Below are 21,890 nucleotides of genomic sequence, written 5' to 3'. Positions count from 1 at the left end.
ACAGCTGTGGCTCTATGATACAATACTGTATAATTCTGTGGAATGTGTGTGTGTGTGTATGTGTGTGTGTGCATGTGCGTCTGCGTGTGTGTGTGTGTGTGTGTGTGTGTGTGTGTGTGTGTGTCTGTGTGAGAGAGACGGAGAGAGAAAGGGAGAGGGTTGGATAGATGGGAGATGAGAGAAAAGAGAAGAGGAAGGGAGAGAGAGAAAAGAAGTGTGAGACCGTGTCAGTGCATGAAATGATGTTGTGGGTGTGGGGTGTTGCCAGAGTGGAAATGAACTATGTGTAATCTCATTGTCTTCCTCTGCTGTTCCATTCCCTACGGACACCCCACTTGAAATAGCCAAATTGTAATAAACTCATTTGCCTGGCAACACAACAACCAGCCCACACAAAGCGAGTAGCTACACAAGTCGACATGGGACAAGAGTGAAAAGAAGGAAATCACTTATGAGATGACTGTCACGCCGCCTGGGCGAGGGGGGGGGGGGGGGGGCAACAGCGCTTCCTCTGCCGAGTGCCACTGGTTGTCCCTTTCAACAGCTGGAACAGCTGTCCAGTACACAGATTCTCCTGCCCAACAATGTTTGGGCCTCAGCACAACAGAGTAATAATAGCAGATAATGGCTCAGCAAGGTCAATGGTGGATAAAGTGGAGGATTAGCCAAAACAAAGAGTGCGGCGTTACATAAGTGACCTGAAGAGAGGGGCCCTTGGAGCTTAGATTGACTGATTGATCTGGAGGAAGTGCTGGAGGACATGTTGGGGCTCATCTGGGTCTGCCCAGTTCTCCCCGCTTTTGACCACACATGTGTAGACAGAGGTGACCTCTCTGGTGCAGGGGCACAGCTGCACCCCTGGCCTCCTTACACACACATCACACACACACACACACACACACACACACACACACACACACACACACACACACACAGCGCACGTACTCAGCCACACGCAAACACACACATTCCTGCCACCAGTCTACACAGCAAAGACTGGACTGAGCTGGATCACACCTCTCCACATGGGAGCGGAAAGGCACTTGCATAAGCTTCAGAATGAGACCAGAACCATAGCGGAATGAGCTCTGACTGGACCCATATGGGGGGTGGGGGTGGGGGGGGGGGGGCTGCTGCCTCATTGGGCTGGACACACATCCACTGTTATTTCACAGGTGCCTTTTAGCAGCACAAATAAGCACAGGGCTTAGACCTCTGATGTTGGCTTCAGCTTTACAAGACATCACTGCCCGTCAGTGTTGTGTGTTGTTTTCATCACGGAGGACAGTTTTCATGTCCTGTGCTTCTGTGCTTCTGGACTTGTGTCCAGCCTCACTGCTTTGAGCTTCCTGCCAAGTGCTCTTAATGAATGGCTGTGTGGGAACATGCAAGTGTGCACGCTTTACACAACAGATGGAGGGGCCTAGTAAGCCCAGTAGGCCGAGCGCTGCACTGTGTTGAATGGAGGCTGTGTGGAGGGGCGCTGCGCTGGCATGCCTGCTGGTGGCCATGTTTGGGGAGATGGGGGAGAGGGGGAGAGGGGGTGTCTATGCCGGTGCCCGTATCTGACTGCACTTTCCATTGTTCTCCGCAGGGCTGGTGGAGGGGGCGCGGGAGAATCTGCATCTGCGCTCGGGAGACCATCGGCACGTGCATCATGTGGGAGACTCCCTTACGCTCATCTGCAGGTACCCACGCCACACACACCTGTGTGTACACCAACTCAGCATCCCACACACTCGGCCAAACAAGCACACTCACGCAGGTGTACTCACAAATGCAGTCACTATACATACTCGCTCATACACGCACACACGCACGCACACACACACACACACACACACACACACACACACACACACACACACACACACACACACACATAAACACATACACAGTACAGATGTAAGTGTGGATGAGAAAATGAGTAAACACCATTATTTTTATTACTTGCAACTTTTTGGGGTCTTTTATATAATCACCATTACCGTCAACATCTGCAGTGACGGCACATCTCCAGTTCCCACTCCAGTTCTCATGGAAGTCTTAGTGCTGATTCATTGCACTCGTGAATCACTGCGCTGGCTGGCTGCTCTCCCAACCAAACGACACGCTCCCTCCCCGAGAGATGCTGGACTGGCGGATCATCTCCGTGGCAGGTTGGAGCGGCACCATTACGCTATCAGGGCAGCAATTACTCTCCGCTCTCCCACTTATCTGGGCCCTTACAATAACACCAGGCCCGGGATGCTGCCGCGATAGAGACGGACGTGCCTGTTGCTCACGCAGACAAATGGGGCTTTACGGAGCCCATAAGCTCATTAGGCCACAAAGAGCCAGTGACAGCAGCCGGCCCCAGATTCGGTGTGGTCCCCCAATTCATCAGCCAGTTCCAATGACTGAAAGGTGAGGTGAGGGGTGGACCACCGAGGGAAACATACACATTCATCCAGTATCGAGAGGGCTTTGCATCATTCTGCAGCCACGCTAGGAATGCTAACCCCAGTGGACTTTATCTAATGCAACGCTTCCCTACAAGGCCATGCACTCGCTGGACGCTGCCGAACGCTGCATTGCGCTGGTGCCGCGTGCGTTCCCGGGCCGTGAGGAGAGTTTGGAGTTGCGTGACCCACTGGGCTGAGAGGCCGAGATGTCGGAATGCGAGACATGTTTGAAGTTCCTCTGGGATCTTGTTCACGGGACCCCGAAAGCAGGCCGTTGTTTGGAAATGTGCGCTATGCGAACACATCACCCCAGACGAGTCTTGTTTCCCATGTGAAAGCCGCAGTTATCTGATGTCGTTAGATTAACAAAGCTGCCTTCAAACACTTAAAAATAAACAGAATGCTAGAAGGCTGCCGGGATGCTGTGGTAGCGTGGGTGGGTGGCTCGTCATCTCGGGCTGCCATAAGAATAAATTATGTGGCACTTGTACAATAACGCTCTCCATGAACCACAACCACAAGTGTTTCTGCCATTTTATGAGAAGTTCTCATATCACAGAGAGTTCCCGCTGAGATGTGTCTTTGAAGAGAGTACAGGACCACTCCATCCTGAGTTCTGATCAGTGACAGTAACAGATGGAGAAGTGGTGTCAAGGTCTTTTTTGGTCTCCTGTATGATACTTCTATCTGTTTATATTTGTTGAAAGGCGTTGCGTTGGTCCTATTCTTGGTACGCTATGTTCTTCCAAGTGAAATTACTTCTGAGAATTTCTTTGCAAGTGATGTTGCATGTTTTGTCAAATCAGCAGTCTCACTTCTGTCAGTTTGGATCCAGTCATACTACGAGGCATCTTTTTTTAGCATGTGAAACACCAGACAAAATAGCAACAGCCTTTCAATGCTGATTCAAACTGAGAGAAAAGAGATGTGCTTGTGCGCAGATGTGTGCATGAGAAGGAGACTAAAAAAAGAGATGAATTCGAGATCCATGTAAAGGTTCATATCAAGGGCCACAACTAAAACTGACCATGCCGTTACTGTTGAAGATCAGCTGTATCATCTGCTGTTTTGGGGTAGCACAATGGAAGGGTGCAGGTATCTCAGAGGTGAAATACACTAGACATGATCACTTTTGGTTTGTATGTGTATCACAACTGTCATCAAAGACCCTTTGCTCATTCTATTTTAGCGGCCTTAGCTGTTCATTGTGAGCTGTGCAAGTCGTTAGCACCACTGAATTGTATTGAATTGTCTCCTGCAGGGGCCAGCGGAAGCTGAACTGGAGCCTCCCCGGCAGAGGCCTGCACTCTGAAGGAGTCCGTGTGGAGGACTGCTCCCCCAGCAAGCCGCACTGCAAGAGACTGGTCCTACACAACCTCACATACAATGACACGGGCTATTATAAATGCGGTGCCCACAAGAACGCCGAGTCCATTTATGTCTTTGTGGAAGGTAAGAGAAAACCCCTCACATGGTTAAGCAGCATAATGTACAAGTCCATCGCCACCTTAGCATGTCGGCTTCCTGGCTCCGTCTTTCTCCGTGCTTTTGTTGTGTTTCTCTGTGATTGCATCAGGTCTTGTTTCACCTCTGTTCTGATAAGCACTGTTTTCTTTCGTATTGTTGGGGTTGTCTTATCCCCTTAGTATCTGTATGTTACACAAGGTCTTTGTTTAAAGGCTCTCACAGGAAACATTCTAAATGGCCCAACACCAAAAGTACAGTTTAATGCTAAATGACGCCAAGAAACTCTTTGGGGGCATGTTAAGAGCCAGAGAAACGACACGCTCATTGGGCATTCTGATGTCTTTGTATGTGATACCAGAGCTGGAGTACATCCAGGGGAAGACAGAGTGGGAAAGAGAGGGAAAGAAATGAGAGAGAAAAAGAGAGATAGAGAGAGGAGAGGGGCCACACAAATTAATGAGCGGCTCCACTGCACACCTCATTGAGGCTCCAAAAAGCCATTTATCCCCAATCGCAGACTAGGGCGCTTTAAAAAAAAGAAGCACAAGTCTGCAGAGGGCTGGGGCTCGTCGGGGCAAAAGGAACTCGGAGGTGCCCATATGGGGAGCCGGGGAGAGGAAGGCGCTCGTGTGGGGCCAGGCTCCTTCTGGAGGCTGGAAGTGGAGTGTGATTGCGTCGGAAGCCCTGGTCATTGGCTATTATTTCCTGCTTCAGCTTCTGTTTTTCCAGTCAAGCCGGCAGTGCCTCAAATGAAAGCACCTTACAAGCCAAGCCTGGACACTGCAAGTCAGCGACTATGCAGTTTGTGGGAACATCAGTCCACATAGATTGACACTCACCGTTCCTCCCTCGGAGATAAGCTGATGACAGGTTGTGTCGCTGTAGGAATAGCTTGGAAATCAACACCCCTTTAGATCAATAAATATCCCGATGATGAGATCAGCTGAGAGGACATTGGTGGTGTTATTTCACATGGTCCAAATACCAGGGAGATATGGGGATGGCTTCGGCGCCTCACTGGAGGCCTGAGGGACCTGTGGACTTTGCCCCAGAAAAGCGCTCCTCTGCAGCTACAGTAAGCGCTAGTGTCCTGCCTGAGCCTGTGAGCCGCAGGCCAGCAGCATCTCCCGCCCCCCCGCTCAGCCACGTCTACCGTTTATTAGAGACAATCAGCCATGTTTGTTTTCAGAGTTGCCCTCCCGACATCGCACCATAATATTTGACAAATTTGCGCTCGTTTTACAGGAGAAACATTGTGCTTAGCTCACACCAGCGTGTTTGTTTAACCACACAAGTCCCACAGCATGCCTCCGCAGTCGCGGGCAGTCAGTGCAGCGTCTGGCCGGGCTTCGGTTCTGGACGACAGTGACTTAATAGCTCCATCACCAGTCTGTTTCTTTATCTAGCGCCGTATGAGGCAAACAGGGGGGGAGCTGTTTGGAGAGGAGGCCAATTTCAATTTGTCGGGGAGATTTGATTTCACTCCTGGGTGGGAGGCCCCAGACTGGACCCTGGATTCCGAGTCGAGTCCTCACGATCAGAGGAGTAAACACGCGATAGATGAGCTGTCACGAGAGGAGCCGCACCGGTTCTGTCTGGAACTAAACGCAGGCATACGTGCAGCTCGCGCCGTGAGCACAGTTCAGTAATAATGCAGAATCTGACAAGCAATTGGGTTTCAATTGAACCTGTCCGGTGACTGGCCGGTGGTCAAAAGCTTTTTTTTTTCTGAAAAGAATGAAAGAAAGGCTGTAACGCTTCCAGAGAAACACAAGAAACAGCAATACTATAGGCTGTGTCCCTGAGGTCTGCTTCTTCTTATTGTAACTACACATGTGTGGAAACCCATTTAATATACTCTATCCTTTTGACAGATTATGCTCAACCTTTCGTGGAGCGCATCATAAACAGTCCACAGGTGCTGTTCTCCTACAGAAGTGACAAATCTGTCCTAATACCCTGCAGAACAACATCACCTGACTTTAATGTCACCCTGGAGACTGTAAGTTGAACTTTTGATATCTACGTAGCTGGAACTACCAGATACTTCTTTAGACCCAATGCATTTTAATTGATCTAATTTAATTATTATTTATGTAACAACCACTAGGGTTTAAAACAGGTATTGCTGTCCAAAATTAAAATCTTTGAGAGCATTAAGTAGGTTAATCTGGTAATCCAAAGATCGATAAACATAAACACTATTTGCAGGCTGCAAATTAAGGTCTGAAGTGTGAATATCCTAGCTGTACCATTGTTGTCGGTGAAGCCAATATTTAACTTATAGCACCTTTAATAATATATATACTTACATTAACCCTACTCATAACATTGACAACCTGAAAGAAATGTAAAATTGAGTCAATATATCAAAAAACAGAATTATACCACCAAAATAATGGAACAGTAAATTGGAATTAAATCTGAGCTTTACCAAAAAACCTCAGATCGACTAACAGCACAACTAAGACTACGTCTAATCTTAGACTGGACTAAATACAGCCAAAAGAAAGCATCACTTAGTGGAAATCTGAGGTCAGCAGGTTGACCAGTGATCTGATGAAGAGAGAGCTACTGTGTGCTTATTTGTTTGATGTGCCAAAACAGGAGGTTTGTCAGAGAAGCCATCAATGGGGGGTGTGGGAGGATTTTTGTGTAACATGGCAGTGACAAAAAAAAAAAGGTGCCTGGGACCGTGGGCGTCTCTGGGTTTCTCACACCCTTGAAAGCTCTCACTCCGGAGGGGAAAGGAGAGGGACAGTGGCAGAGAACAGGGAGGCTCAGGCGGCAAGGGGAGTCATCCTGTCTACTTCCTGTAAAGGACAGGAAGCCGGTTGTAGACACTAGTCTTCCCAGAATAGAGCCATCTGGTCTATATTTAATGCACCCTGTTTTGCAAACCACGTCCAGGAAATGCAGGTAACAAAAAAAAACAACATTTGAGCCAAACAGCGTGCCTCTCAGGGGGTTAACGAGGTTAATAGATACTTAACGAAGACAAATTAGTTTTGTTCTTGGAATAAATCTGGCCACAGAAGAACACTAGGTTGTTACTGCAACCTATTGTTCCTGTTTACTGTAGGCCTACATGCACATGGTTTTCTATACGTAAAGTAGGGGGAACAGAGAGCTCCTTCACTGATGTCACACAATGGTGGTAAGGCTGCACTATGAGCAACAAGTAGTCATTTACAGAGCCTGTTGCCATGCTGCCATGCCATGCTGCCATACAGTTGATGTATAGCTGAGTCTGACAATGGCTTGCTATGGACAAACACCGTCTTAGTGCGATGGCACAGATAGTTGTGTGACCTTCCTGCAAGAGGGAGATCTATGGTATTCCCGCTTCCTGCATCCTTCCTTCCCTCCCTCTCCAGCCTAACACTTGGCTCTAGAACAAACAAGAGAACAAGTGGAGTAAAAACAAGAGACGCCATATCGTTTTTCCATGCATAGGCAGGCAATAGACACGTCTTAAGTGTTTAAAAAGGGTTTCATGTCAAGCATGTTTTTCATGGTATCATTTTTAGATCATTGTTAGAGATGTTGATGTTTACCACTCTTTCTGCTTAGAGTCCACCTATCCCAGATGATCTCAGGGAAAAGGTGAAATGGGATCCTAAGGAAGGTTTTACAGTTCCGTACAAAACCGAGTACGACTACTATTGGCTGCTGAAATGCTCAACCACTGTCAGTGGCAGGCCATACACTTCTCAGTTCATTATTAGAAGAACAAGTAAGTGCCTTGGTTATCATTATTTGAAGCACAAAGACAAAATAATCAAATAATTTAAAATAATCTTTCGAAATGTGTGTCATTTTCCCCTAGATGATTAAACATAATACAGAGAATAGAATCCTTACATGGGATTGACATAAAATATCTGACATTACTCTTTCTTCACTTCTAGCTAAAGTGCTGAGGAATGTGAAGATCATCCGCCCACATCGTGATGAACCTGTGGAGCGTCTAGTCGGGGAGGACCTAGTCCTCAAGTGCTCAGCAGAGACCGACTCAAACGGCAAAGTCATATTTCATTGGCAGCACCCCGATGTAAGAATGAACTCGGCCCTAACTGTACTAACAACACCATGGCCTTATTGAATCCTGAGAGCAACCCTTCACACACTTCCCCGAACAAACAAACATCAGTGGAAAGTGTTCTCTGATCTGTAACTCAGTGTTCAATGTACTCCAGGTGTAAACTAGTGTTGAGTGGTGAAAAGCCATTTGCGATTTTTAGACTCTTGTTTTTCAAATACTACATTTTCAAATACACAGCAGAAATAGTGAAACGTTTCTAATCACTTATGATGTACTGTAGCTGAGTGTGTTATGGCCCTTGTGGTCACCCACCTGTCTTGTTTCTATCTACAGGGCACAGTTATGCCTGGCAGAGGCATCGAAAAAGGACTCATAAAGATGAGTGAACTCACTCTACCCAGGGTAACCATGCAGGACATGGGCAATTACACGTGCTTCGCTGAGATTGAGAACCAGAAGAACAGCACAGTAGAGGTCAACATCTACAGTAAGGACTCGCTGAGAGACACCTCCGTCTAGCTGCCACTTGTTGCATTTCCTTTTTCCTCTTTCATTCATCTTGGCTTTTTTTTTCTCCAGAGCATCCGTTTTTGAAACTGGAACACCAAGGTCCTCAAACCAATACAGTTCAGGAATTTGACAAAGTGATGTTTGAACCTTTTGTCCATACTTATCCAAAACCCAAAGAAGTTGAAGTGACTTGGTAAGCTCTAAGCCTTGCTCATTTTGTCAGGCACTTACATTTACAACATTATGTACGACACATCTCAGTTATTCATATTTGCCATTGTGCTTACCCAACCGTATCAGTATATCATGCAAGACAGGCCTCATTTTGTTCAGTGCAAATTGTAAGTGTTGGGTGTGAAATGTGTGCAGGTATAAGAATAATGTACGCATCCCGAAGAATGCCACATGCTATCGTATGTCGGGCCACAGGCTCATCATCAAAGAAGTGAAGTGGGAACACACTGGGCTCTACACAGTCGAGGTGTTAAACGGAGCAGCCGCCATGACCCGGAATCTCAGCTACAGCCTGGTGGTAGAGGGTACGTATAGCAGGGCTGACCGACGCATGTTTCTCCCTGAACGCAGGCAGATGAATCAGCGTTCTTCCACAGCATTGTGGGCCATGCTGCCCGGGCTGCAGGTAGTGTCTGGAGGAATGAGAGGAATTTCTCGGGTTGTTGTTCTCAGAGCGAGACTGACATAGCCATTGCATCTGGAGCTGGTTAGCGGTCTCTTTGAAAGGGCTTTGGGGGGTTGGGGGGTTGGGGGGGGGGGTGGGGTATGTGAGAGCTCCGCTCTGAGCTGAACTGCATGCAACATTCAGCCTCGTCTTTGCTCACTCTGACCCGACTCTCCTCTCAGACCGCTCACCCATTCAGCACGCCTCTTAGCGTCTGGTCCACAGCGCTTCACAGGCCTACGGACAGTTGGGGGGAGACTAAGTGACTCTGACAGATCATGAGACGGCGTCTCCGTCGTTAGCAGCACGCTGACGGCCGCCGAGCTCCAGAGAGCCGTGACGTGGCCGCCATGGCATGTCGTAGCGTCAGCATGATTTAGCACAGAGATCCAGAGGAGGAGGAGGGGAGAGAGAGAATACGTGTTAATGATGTGGACAGTGTGTTTCTCACAAACACTAAGAGGGGAAAAAGAAGCTGTGCCGTTCATCTTCTTCCCCGTACCCCAGCACGGTTTCCAAGAATTCCACCCTGCTGCCAGACTGGAGAGATGGCTCCCCTTCTACTCCATATAAAATCGTTTATGGTTGTTCACTGTCCTGTTCTGCACAACATATTATTATGGGCCCGACAAAAACACACACACACACACACACACACACACACACACACACACACACACACACACACACACAACTTGGAGTTACAAACAATGGAAACAGATTTCAAAGATCCCTGGGAGCAATTAGGGAACTATTTTAAACATCACATTCATCAAGTGTTTGAAGTCAGGCTATTGCTCTGGTCGTCCGTGCTTGCTTCTCTTTCACCCCCTACAGTGTGTGTGTGTGTGAAGCAAACGCAACCCAGAGCAGGGATGAGGAAGAGAGACAGATATAAGCAAATAGAAGAGAGCGCAGAAATGGGACAGAGGGGCTGAGGGGCTGGCGTTGAGAAAAGCCAGATCTGAGATCAGTGCTAGCGGGCAGGCGACCCCTTGGGCTGGTGCGGAGGGATGAGGTGATAGGAGCCGCCTCCCAGAGATGGCTGCAGCTCTGCACCTCATCAGCCCGCGTCTCCTCTCCGCGCTCTCCCCACCTGCCTGGGACGAGCGTCCAGACAAATCACTTTCACATGCGGGACCCTGACCGCTGCGCTGCTAAGAGCAGCCCTTAGAGCAGCCCTGCACAAAGCATTTATGTCATTCAGAACAGTGGACTTGACACACAACCTGGAAATATGCTCATTAACGGCAGAGGTGTACTGGCCTTGACCCCAAGCCCTCTGTGTGTCTGTGTGTGTGTGTGTGTGTGTGTGTGTGTGTGTGTGTCTGTGTGTGTCTGTGTGTGTCTGTGTGTGTCTGTGTGTGTGTGTTTGTAAACCCCCTTGCTTGTGTCTGTGTGTTTTTAGTAAAGCCGGTGATTCTTGAGGAGGGTGTGATGACCAAGGAGCCGCGGTCCATCACCCAAGGTCAGCCTCAGCACCTCACCTGTACTGCATTCGGTTATCCCATGCCAGAGGTCACCTGGTTCTGGCAGCCCTGTGACCCCAATCCAGACTTTCAAGAGTAAGTGTGTCATCTGTTTTCATTCGCATATTTGATATTTGGTTTGTCAGGGAACCTTGGTAATTTGAATTGAGATATTGCACAACATGATACGATTTCATGCTATTTCATTTTCATTTTAAATTCTCTTAATCTTGATTTAGCATCTCCCTGTGGGCCTTTGGTGAGGGTCCATAAGTTATCATGGGGTAATTGACATGCTTAATCTGCGTGGACTGGCGCTTGATCTCAGACCAGAGTAACTGAGCTTCCACTGAGGAATTCATAAATAAATAAGAATTAACCAGTCAATCTGACCTGAGTTCAGCCGGTCAAACGCCCACCACGGCTCATTAAAACAGAACAGAGAGTAAGCCCTGATCCGAAGTTGAACTCATGTTGTTTCTACTTTTTACTGTGTTTTTTAAAGTCAGGGTACATTGTTATAAGCAGCATATGGGTTAGTAGATTTGCTCTTTTATCTGACACATCTCAGGTCTATTGCAGTAGAGGCTTTGGACCATATTGAATATGGTTCATATTTCTTGAATTCAGGTCCAGCGTCTCAAATATCTCCACATGTCTATAATGGCTCTTAAATAGACAGGCTCCTTTGCATTGATCATGTGGATGGAAAAAGGCTCCATTAATCTCAGACAACACATGCTTTCACCAAGAGGCCCTATGTAAATGTTGGCCTCTTACTGAACCTCCAGGAGAGAAAAAAACAGTCAAATTTCCATAGAGCCCCATCAGAACTGCTACAGCAGGAGTCCTTTGAGCCCCTAGGATCAGCCAAACAATAGACCATTACCAAAGGGTTATCTCTGCAGCAAACAGCTACGAAAACAAGATTTGGACAGCGTACAATGAGGAACTAAATTGTGTTACTCGTCGGGTGGTGCAACTTGACAAGGGCTCCTGTTAATTGCAAGTAATTATTTGTCAAAGAGCTCGGTTGGCCAAATTTGTGACAGAAATAACAGAAGGTCAACGAAGCCAAAGTGCTTCTCTCTGCAGCTTTAAAGATAATCAGAACTGGCAATAGCAACCGCCTCTCATAAATGCACATGCTGAAACAGCCTGTTCTTCAACAGCTAATGAGAGAAGAGCGCTTGTCAGGTCATTCACCATTGCCTGATGAATGACAAAAAAAATCACTGTTGAAAATCCAAACTGCACAAGTTCCGTGAAGTCCATTTGTCAGCCAACTGACCACTAGTGTCATGAGAAGTGATTTTGGTATGATCACAGTGGGCTGATTGGGAGGGGGAGGTGGGGGTGAGAGCGTGTTGCTCTTTATCAGCGAGCGGAGAAGTTATCAGTCGTCCCTTGTTGACCCGCCAAGGTCTGAGGATCAGCCTTATCTCCCCTGGCCAGAGAGTGGGGGGGCTTCCTGTGAGCGCTGACGCATTGCTCGGCCCTTCCTGTCACGCTGCCGTTTCCTCCTCGGCCTCTGTTCTCATTAGGGCCGATTGTTCCTCTCCTTAGAAAGACGCAGAGCCGAGCCTTTTGTTCCCGCGGAACGCCCAGGGGCCAAGGGATGCACCGTCTCACACGGAGCCGGGACGCGCGGAGTGACTCGCTCGCTCGCGCGCCGCTCACAACCTCTCCAGCGCCGAAGGTCAACCGCGGAGATAAACATTTGTGAAAGGCAGTAGTGGATGAATGGCTTCTTCCTGGCACGTTGCGCTTGGTTTTCCTGAGAAGGACGCAGTCATCACAGTCAAAGGCAAAAATTCCTGCCACTGCCATGGCAATGCACCTTGGCATTTCCGTGTCTACATCCTGCCTGAGTGTTTAGGGAACGCAACTTCCCCTTCAATTAATTGAGGAGAGCTACAGGAAATGCCAGGGAATCGATCGATTGAACTAAAAGTGTCTCTAAAAGTCTGCAGTGTTGTGTTCTGTGCTCTGCGTGACACTGTGTGCTGCTGTATGTTTTAGGTGCAGGCTGCTGAGTGAGCCCTTAGCAGTGCGGGCTCAGACAGAAGAGGACTACCCATACAACTGGGTTGAGACCATCTACAGCAAGTCCGCCGAGTTGAAGGGTGTAAACAAGGTGTGTAAACCCTCACTTCCTTGTAGAGAAAAACTGAATGAATGTTCATGAAAGCACTTGCTTCATCCCCCCACTTGGTAATGTCTCCAAGCGTCACACACAGAAATGAGTCACTAAGGTCTGATGAATGGGCCAGAAACGTGCAGTGCAACAGTTTTATCAACTCAATATCCGTGTTAAAGCATACAGTCACAGATCTGTCATGTTTAGAGTTATGGTCTCCCCCATTCATTTTTATGTACGATATCAAGTTAAGACCCAACAAAACATGGTTAATGTGAAAGAACCGAAATAGAAGATGAGTCACATTTGGGGAATCTGTGTTGAAGCATGACACACATGGCATTTCACAACTTCTGAGAACATGCTGTGATCAGGCTTAAAATACCATAATCTTAAGGATGTTTGGCTCACTGTACAAAATTGCAACGCATGGCTAGATCATGATATGAAATGAACATTCAGGTCAAACCTCAGTTATGTCTTTGCCAACAATGGAAATGGTAAAATGGGACTTCCAGTGACTGATCTGCCATGTTAAGAGTTATGGTCTCCCCCATTCATTTTTATGGACATAATGTACAATATCAACCTGACAAAACATGGTCTATGGAGTGAAAGAACAGAAATAGAGGATGAGTCACATTCATGGAGGATTGTGTGGATGATCTATGGATGTGAGAGGAGAATCGCACGACCCCTCTCTATGAAAGTCAAACATCTGAAAACAATACATTTACATAATCCCTGTATTGGCAGCGATGGCTTGTTATTCTCGCGTTGTAATGATCCCATAGATCTGCTTCGATTTAGTCCAGTGGAACTGTGACCAGCAGTTATGGAAGATGACCTTGAATGTGCAGTCATGGAGAGAAAACCACTACGGGGAAATACGAAGAATGAATTTGTTTAAACTTAAATCTAAACATGACCTCATCATCAAAGACACAGAGTTCTAAAGCTCAATCACAGCAGATAAAATACCAAGTCCCTAAAATGGTCCGACAGATTCAAAATAAAACCATGATGGCATCAATACTGGAACATCATGAAATGATTCATTAGTGCTTGAGTTCCACCTCTATCTTATCCTCTAGCATCTCTTTGAAAAAGGTACTGACAAGAATTTTAAAACCCTTTTGAAAAGGAGTAAGAAATCATTCTTTGTATCTGGCATCTTTGCACTGATTAAATATATATATTTTTACTGCAATAACAGATGCTTGTGCTGCCAGGAAAGGGGTTTAAGCAGGTTACACACACACACACACACACACACTCACACACACACACACACACACACACACACACACACACACACACACACACACACACGCACACGCACGTATGAGAGAGTGTGCCTGTGTGATACAGCCACAGCTCATTTCGTCCTGCTGAGGAAAATATCCCCCTTCAATTTAAACCAGAGGTCTCTAAATAAACCAGCTGCTGCTCCCATCCCAGCTCTGCTCTGCTGTGGCCAGCGCACACACACACACACACACACACACACACACAGACCTGTAAAGCTCACATAAAACTGCAGCCAGGCCCAATGCATCACCCAGATCTGTGCCTACTGGTCCCACAGGAGGAAGACGCAGGCCTGTAGACATAAAGCAAATGGTGCAGTGCTGATTGCATTTAACCATCCCGCTCATAAAGCCGTGATGAACTCATTTCCATGTGCCCACCAGAGCTGCTCAGATGGCTTTATGCTTCTGCTTGTGCTTCCTTTCCAATGAAGTGACTTCATTAAGTGACTTCATTATTAGTGCCACCTACATGGCCATTCAAGTTGTCCCTCTCAACGAGCCTATGTTTACAGTAAAAAGCTGCTGTTTTTCTGGTGTTGACCTGTTGTTTGCCCTCACACTGCCAAAGCACACCACAGCTGTGATGCCAGCGTGGCTGGTGCTTGTGTGTATGCCCTGGCACAGTTGTGATGCCAGCGTGGCTGGTGCTTGTGTGCATGCCCTGGCAGAGGTTGCTGTTGCAGCAGCATGAGCCTGCATAGGAAGCACACTAAGTGCCTGTTGTGCCTGTCTGAAACACTGGGCTCAGATCTGTGGGCTTGGGCTCGTTCATTCTAAGCCAACAGTAAACAAAATGTAAACAATCAATAACGAATAATGAAAGTGCATATGTAACAACATGTTAGGGTAGTAATTGAACTTTGTCAAACTAGTGAAACTGGTTGTGTAAATACTGGATTTCTTCCAGAGCTTCAGACTGAGATTTATGATTGTTCTCCTCTGCTCTGACGATGCCTTCAGGACTCTATAGTCCACTCCGGCGTATGTGATGAAAGCCATAAATATGAGCAGGTAGAGAGGGCTTACATGGCTCTGTGCCCACGTGTACTGGGCATCAGTTTAAATCTGCAGTGAAAGTAAATCCTGGGGCTGGTCACTTTAATAGGCTCTGGTGGCCTGAATTCGCTGTTGGTTTACGAGGAGAGGGTGCAGGGGTCAGTGATAACAAGGCCCGCTCTCGGAGGGGGGTGGGGGGGAGATTCGGTAAGGGTGAATTCCTCTTTGTCACTTCACATAAATCCCCCGGTGCCCTAGGAGCTACAGCCTGGCAAAGAGCCCTCCTCCCCTCCACCTCTCCCTCACACGGACTCCAGTAATGACCGTCTGAAGGTGGGGTGGGGGTAGACAGGTTAGGTCAAAGTGGCTGGAAGCAAGAGATGGGGGCAGGTGAGAGGGGTCACAGAATGTCTGGTCAGGTCAGCACCCAAGGACTGGAGGCCTGGAGGGCGAAAGCGATTCTTTGGAGCTCGGATGGCATGTTCTTGAGTTACACTGCCACACAAGCACACACTGTTTCCATCAGTTGTTTTCAGGCACACGCTGGATTTCTTTGTGGTAAATTGACTATCCAAATGTTTACGCGATACGTATTTGTATACCCACAAAGAACAACCCCCACCCCCCCGCCCCCCGGCACACACACACATATGCACACACAAGCACACACAAGCACACACACACACCACACACACACACACACACACACACACACACACACACTCACACAGCTCAGCCAAGCACACATGCACAAGTATGCTTGCCCAAAGTCTCCATTCCTCGTCTTCCTTTCCTTCCTTGCTTTCTCCACCCACATCGCTCTCAGGCTTTCTTTTTCTCTTGTTCTTGTGTGTGTGTCACACACACACACACACACACACACACACACATTAATTGTGCCAGTAATGCATAAACTAGATGTAGACATATTTCACTACATTGTCAAGCTCATCAAGCTCTGATGCCAGAATAATCAATGTTTTGCTCCCTAGACATTTTTTACAACTAGACGACATTAGGAATTATGGCATATGTTGTTGCAATGCATTGTAAGCAACCATGTCACGGTGTCTTAGAATAACATCTCTGCTGCAAACAGATTTATCCAAGCTGGATTGCGTGAGCCAGTCTTGGAGCGCGCTCAGTGTGTGCATTTTGCATTTCTCTTGGCTTAAGCCGCATCATCTGTGTCTAGAGCTGACCCAGAAACAGCGTTGATAAAAACTTGCTGAAAACAGCCCACTTACTCATAGAAAAGGCCCTTTGTATGCCATGTCAAGGTATCACAATGGCTTCGGAAACCCCAGGAAGTTTACATTGTACAAATAGTGTGCCACTCAGACAATACACCCCAAAGCATTTCATAGTGTTTGATGTGACGGCGTCTGAAAACAGATGTCATTCTGGACACAAAACAGAACCCCCTGAATCTGGCTGCCGGCCCAAATCAGACTTATTATTGTGTCTACTCAAGCCATTAAATGGGTTCCACTCCAATAGTGACAGAATTGAGTGTGGCATTGTAAACGCTTGTCAGGAAATGACATGGAGCCCAGGCTCTCCTTCTGTGCCGGGCCTGCGAGAGGTGCCTCGGATTTTAAAACTCCAGATGTATCCTTGTATTAATGCAATGCACCAGAGGGTGGAAAAAGGCTGGGGCTTAGCCTGACCCTTAGCCCACCTGCTAAGGGCCAATAATCCAAGTGATACTGATGAAAACTTCCACTGGATGAAGCTCGGCATGAATATGCCATTGTGATTGTACATAATAAGGCTTGTAAGATTTTTTTTGCTTTTTACTTTTTTCTACAGACCATTAGCACCCTGGTGGTGGCTGCAGCCAATGTGTCAGGCGTCTACTCCTGTGAAGCCATCAACAAAGTTGGCAAACACACAATGGACACAATTTTCTACGTCAACGGTAAGTGGGTCAACAATTTGTAGCGAGAAGTTGTTTGAACAGCAAAAGCCTTTCAGAACTGTACAGTCTGAGCAGTTTTAGAGAGAAATGCTTGACTGGTTTTTATTTTTACAACCAGCCATACTGTACTGGGTGAGTGCTTGCTTTATATTGACCTACACATATGTAACGAATCACCTCGCCAAAGCCAAGAATGCACAGATTGGATTGTGCAATAAAGCGGACCGGAGGGGGGCATTAATTGAAACCATCTTCCTGTACGGCAGGCAGACTTGAGGACAGAAGGCAAAACATGTCCAGAGCCATATGGCAGCACTCTAATGGCACGGACGTGAGCTGCATGGCTGCTCTATTGTGCCGGCAGGTCATCTCTCTTTTCCAATAGCCCATTCTGCACGCTGAATCACTTTTAATATGCTGCTGACCGCTTCCAAATGTTCTTCTAAAATGAAAAAAGCAGCCAGGCCCGTTATGTAATCGAGTGCAAATCAGCTGTCAGGGCATCCAGCAAACGCAAGTAATATCCTTGGAGGGGAGCTGAAGTCGTGAGAGCACTCGGAGGATATAAGGAACATACCAGAGTGACAGTACTTTGTCAAAGGAGCTGACTCCAGGTCAGGATGAGGCAAACAAGAAGATGATGCAGGCTTGATCAGGAAAGACATTTTTATATGTCTGTGTGAGTTTGTGGTTGTGTCTGTGTGAGCATAGGTGTGTGTGTATATGTGACAGAGGGTACATGTGTGTATGTGTGAGTATATGCATAGTATATGGGTGTGTGTATGTGTGTGTGTGTGTGTGTGTGTGTGTGTGTGTGTGTGTGTGTGTGTGTGTGTGTGTGGGTGTGTGTGAATGTGGGGGGTATCCCAGGGTGAATATGCTACGCTGCCTCAGAGGTGCAGATGACTGAGAGCTCAGGAATGCGGGTGAGAGAGGGACAGAATTGTAATAACAGCTGTCTTCCCTTACGGAGCGCCGAATGCTCTCCAGCAATGTGAATAAACAAGCTGCGCTCTCTTCCCCCGAGGCCTGGCCCCGGCCTGCTTCCTATTGTACCACTGCAGGTCGGCCATCATCGCCGCCATCCGCCAGCAACATGCTTCCAATTAGCAGTGATGAAACAGGAAATAACTGCAAATTTGGCATTCCTGGCCACAGTGATGCGCTGTATCATGCGCTCCGTCTCTGTGAGGGACGGGGACATCTGATAGCCATTCCCAGATGCTTTCAGGGACATTGGGATCATCAATAACCTTTTCTCCATCGCTGGCCTCTTGTTGACTTTTCGGTCGTTTTTCTGTTGAATATGTGACGATTTTATGGTGTCTGATTGCTGAACAGGGCTTTTTTTTCTCTCTCTCTCTCTCTCTCTCTCTCTGTCGTCTGCAGATGGCTCGGAGTCGTTACAAATATCTCCCGACACAGCTATCGAAGGGTCTGATGTCACACTGACCTGTCGGGCTACACGATACCTCTACAGCAACGCGCACTGGTATGATGCGTTTAACCGCACCGTCCTGGGAACAGAGGACCGAGACCGGCTGTACACCTCTGTGTCCATCATGGTGCAGAACGTGTCCAGCAACTTCACTGATGAGTACCACTGCAGGGCCCTCAACCTCTTCACAGGGAAAGAGATCCAGAAGTCTGCTGTGCTTGTGATCAATGGTGGGTGACACTTGTTTGAGCTTGTTTGAGTTCAGTTGGTCACTTCAGTGTTTTGCAGCTTTTAAGTTTATGGTTTCGATTGAAAACAGAACTGTCAGTCTCAAACTGAAGTCGCATTGAGTCATAACAAACCTGTACAAACGTGTGCTCTGTGATGTGAACCCCACAGAGAAGAGGATGCCATCGCTGAGACAGAACCTGACTGAGCAGGACGTGAACAGCAGCAGCACTCTGATGCTGACCTGCCTCGCCCAGGGGGTGCCACAGCCCAACATCACATGGTACAAGAATGACCTCACCGTGGTCGAAGGACAAGGTGTGTAGACACATCACAAATAAAGACACACCCAAACCTTGCAACATGCTTGTCAAGGCTCATTGCCAAAACATTAGCGTTGCAAGTCAAGCTGGTGTTTGCGATATGTACAGTACTCTCCCACATCTCCCATGGTCCCTCTTCTCCTAACAGGGGTCACCCTGATGGCTGATGGGGTGTTAGTCATCCAGCGGGTGAAGAAGGAGGACGAGGGCACCTATGAGTGCCGTGCCACCAATGAGATGGGAATGGTGGCCTCCAGTGCCTTCATCCGAGTTGTTGGTGAGCCACAATTACTCAGGAGTTTACAGTCATTCATGTATTTGGTTTTATATAAAAATAATCCCTGGGCAGGCCGCTCTGTGTAGTTTGTATTTCAAATGAGTATTTCGACTGATTTTGAAATGTAAATCAGCAGCAGAACGTGGATTCTGATGGTTCACAGCTCGACAGTGAAATGCATGACTAATCAGCAACCTTTTACAACTGTCTGTAATTCTTTCATGCCTTACAAATAGGCTTGGCTGAGCCTCAGCACTAAGCTATCCCCTGAGAGAGAAGCCAAAACTGCCAGGAATGCCAAACGTGAATTCCTGTGTGCGTTTTATGATTCGGGTTCTCGCAAGGGTCCTCTCTCGTGGGAGCTGACCTCTATGGAGTCGGGGAAGAGGTTTGCTAATGAGCGAGGGGCAGTTTTGGGGGAAAGGTCCACCCATTAAAGGAGCTTGGGACTTGAAACATGAACCAGGGTTTCTGGAGGCCAGGTCAACGGAGAGATGCTCCTATTGGTTGCTCTACTTCTCTCGCATTCTCTAAAGGAGTCATTTAACTCCTACTATTAACTGCCATTTTTCCAGTCAGTGTTGCATGTTTCATGCTTTTAGCTGATATTTTTTTACGTTTTTTTTTTTTTTTTATAAACTCTAGGTGCACCTTAACCTTTCTAGGTAGACCTTGGGGTCAGGGTTCTGGAAGCATAAAAAATATTTCTTCGGCAGCACAATGTGTTGACAATTTGAAATGCTTTGAAATGTCAGACACTCAAGCTCAGTGGATATAACAAACGAGCAATTGTGCGGTATGCACAGGCCAAATAAACAGAGAATAAACAACACAATGTGCTCTTCTGCAGAGAGTACACAGCATGTCACTGAGTGTGAGCTATGGACATGAGGAAACATAGCTTGACGTATCTGACACCGAAAAATGTCAACAAACTAGTGTTAAGGCATCTTACAGCACATATGCATGCCATTATATTAAAAATAGGTCTGTTCTGTATATGTCATGAAAGCTACATGTTTACTCATTTAGATACTGTCTTCGTGGATCTCGGCCATTCACAAGACTCGGGTGATTTCTAGGAAATGTAAGGAGAGGAACTGACTCTGCAGTGCCGTCAGTGTGCCTGTCTGAGTTCACCCGGTGACTAACGCGTGTCTTGTCTGGGTTGTGTAGGAGATGAGGGCAAAGCCAACATCGAGGTCATCGTGCTGGTGAGCACCGGCGCTGCAGCCACCTTCCTCTGGATCATGCTGATCCTCTTCATCCGCAAACTCAGAAAGGTGAGACTGAGACGTGTGCTTGGGTATGTTTTTCATCCTTAATACGTTTTTAAGCTTTATATGCCTTCGTATGTTCATCAGTGTTTTGTGGGTTGTGTGGGAGTTGAACGTTTGGATACGTCGTTAATATTTTCTGTTGTGAAACCCAGCCCAGCCCTGCGGACATCAAAGCTGGCTACCTGTCCATCATCATGGACCCTGACCAGATGCCTCTGGACGAGCAGTGTGACCGCCTCCCATACGATAGCAACAAGTGGGAGTTTCCCCGAGACCGTCTCAGACTCGGTGAGCATCCTCCTCCGTGCCTTCCGGAGTAGCCCAATCGTGATGTATGCCCCACTACATAAAGCCTAAGTACTCTCTTCACATGAAGCACTTTATGATTGGCCCATAACAAGAAGTTGATGTATTTCAGTGCTTCATGTTCTCAGACGGCAGCTGTTGCTTGCTGCCGTTGCTGCCGCTCCTCCGTGGCCTGGGCTGTTAAAAGCCCGGGCCATTCCTGAGAGGGCTCGGAGCCGGCGTGGATGGCCTCTCTGCTCCGGGTTAGTGCGGCATTATTTATCAGCGACCCGCTGCTGTCACGCGGTCTTAACTGCTCCATAAATACCCCGTGGAGGGCCATCCGAGTGCTCAGAGCCTCCACAGGTTGTTTTAATTACAGGCCCATGTCACCTCTGACAGCGGCCTGGCTTGATGGATGGCTCCCCTGGGCCGGCCAGTCTCATGGAGGCTCCCTGACTCATCCAATCAAGCCCTCTTGTTTGTCTTGCAGGTAAAACGCTGGGCCACGGGGCCTTCGGGAAGGTGGTGGAGGCCTCTGCCTTTGGGATTGATAAGCTGTCGACATGCAAGACGGTAGCAGTGAAAATGTTGAAAGGTAGAATCACCTTCTCTTTCTCTCTTTTTGCGCCCCCTTTTCTGTTTAAGAAGTTGTTGATGAACTGGCCCAGATTGTTCTGGAGCTGGAGGCTTACTAGCTCCTCTTCTAGCATGGTCCTGATCAGGGAGGCTTGGATGATGGACAGCAACCCCCCCCCCCCCCACCCTCCACATCACAATTGGAAAATGAAACCACAGCTTTGTTCTCGTGAAGTGATGGAAAACAGCAGCCTGTCATTTGGTGGATCATTTTATACCTCATGTGTGATGTGTGTGCATAAGCCATGTGAAGATAATTATGGGATATTGCACAGTTCTGAGCCGATGGGGAGAACATACTGTAGAACACTGCTTTCACTCAGCAAGTCGTCCTCAAGTCCTCAAAACGGAAACAATTCAGTGCTGCAACTTTCGTCCAAGATTTGCAGGTGATGTGAGGTTCAAAAGTATAAGGTACAAATGAAGTAAATGTGCA

General features: G+C 47.5%; 1 protein-coding gene across 1 annotated transcript in view; it reads left to right on the top strand.

The window, feature by feature from the left end:
* Positions 1–21,890, top strand: part of kdrl (kinase insert domain receptor like) — a 45,334-nt gene that overhangs the window by 6,424 nt on the left and 17,020 nt on the right. The window contains exons 2-18 of the mRNA XM_062524373.1: positions 1,595–1,688; positions 3,706–3,896; positions 5,786–5,913; positions 7,485–7,647; positions 7,823–7,965; positions 8,290–8,443; positions 8,536–8,659; positions 8,836–9,005; positions 10,554–10,710; positions 12,637–12,751; positions 16,876–16,984; positions 18,374–18,652; positions 18,822–18,968; positions 19,122–19,250; positions 20,427–20,533; positions 20,683–20,818; positions 21,309–21,413. Coding sequence (XP_062380357.1) covers positions 1,595–1,688; positions 3,706–3,896; positions 5,786–5,913; positions 7,485–7,647; positions 7,823–7,965; positions 8,290–8,443; positions 8,536–8,659; positions 8,836–9,005; positions 10,554–10,710; positions 12,637–12,751; positions 16,876–16,984; positions 18,374–18,652; positions 18,822–18,968; positions 19,122–19,250; positions 20,427–20,533; positions 20,683–20,818; positions 21,309–21,413 — 2,451 coding nt within the window. The remainder of the gene's footprint in view (positions 1–1,594; positions 1,689–3,705; positions 3,897–5,785; positions 5,914–7,484; positions 7,648–7,822; positions 7,966–8,289; positions 8,444–8,535; positions 8,660–8,835; positions 9,006–10,553; positions 10,711–12,636; positions 12,752–16,875; positions 16,985–18,373; positions 18,653–18,821; positions 18,969–19,121; positions 19,251–20,426; positions 20,534–20,682; positions 20,819–21,308; positions 21,414–21,890) is intronic.

Source organism: Sardina pilchardus, chromosome 21 (assembly GCF_963854185.1).
Source record: "Sardina pilchardus chromosome 21, fSarPil1.1, whole genome shotgun sequence".
Taxonomy (NCBI): domain Eukaryota; kingdom Metazoa; phylum Chordata; class Actinopteri; order Clupeiformes; family Clupeidae; genus Sardina; species Sardina pilchardus.
Note: the sequence above shows the minus strand (reverse complement) of the source record. Positions and strands in the feature narration are given on the sequence as shown.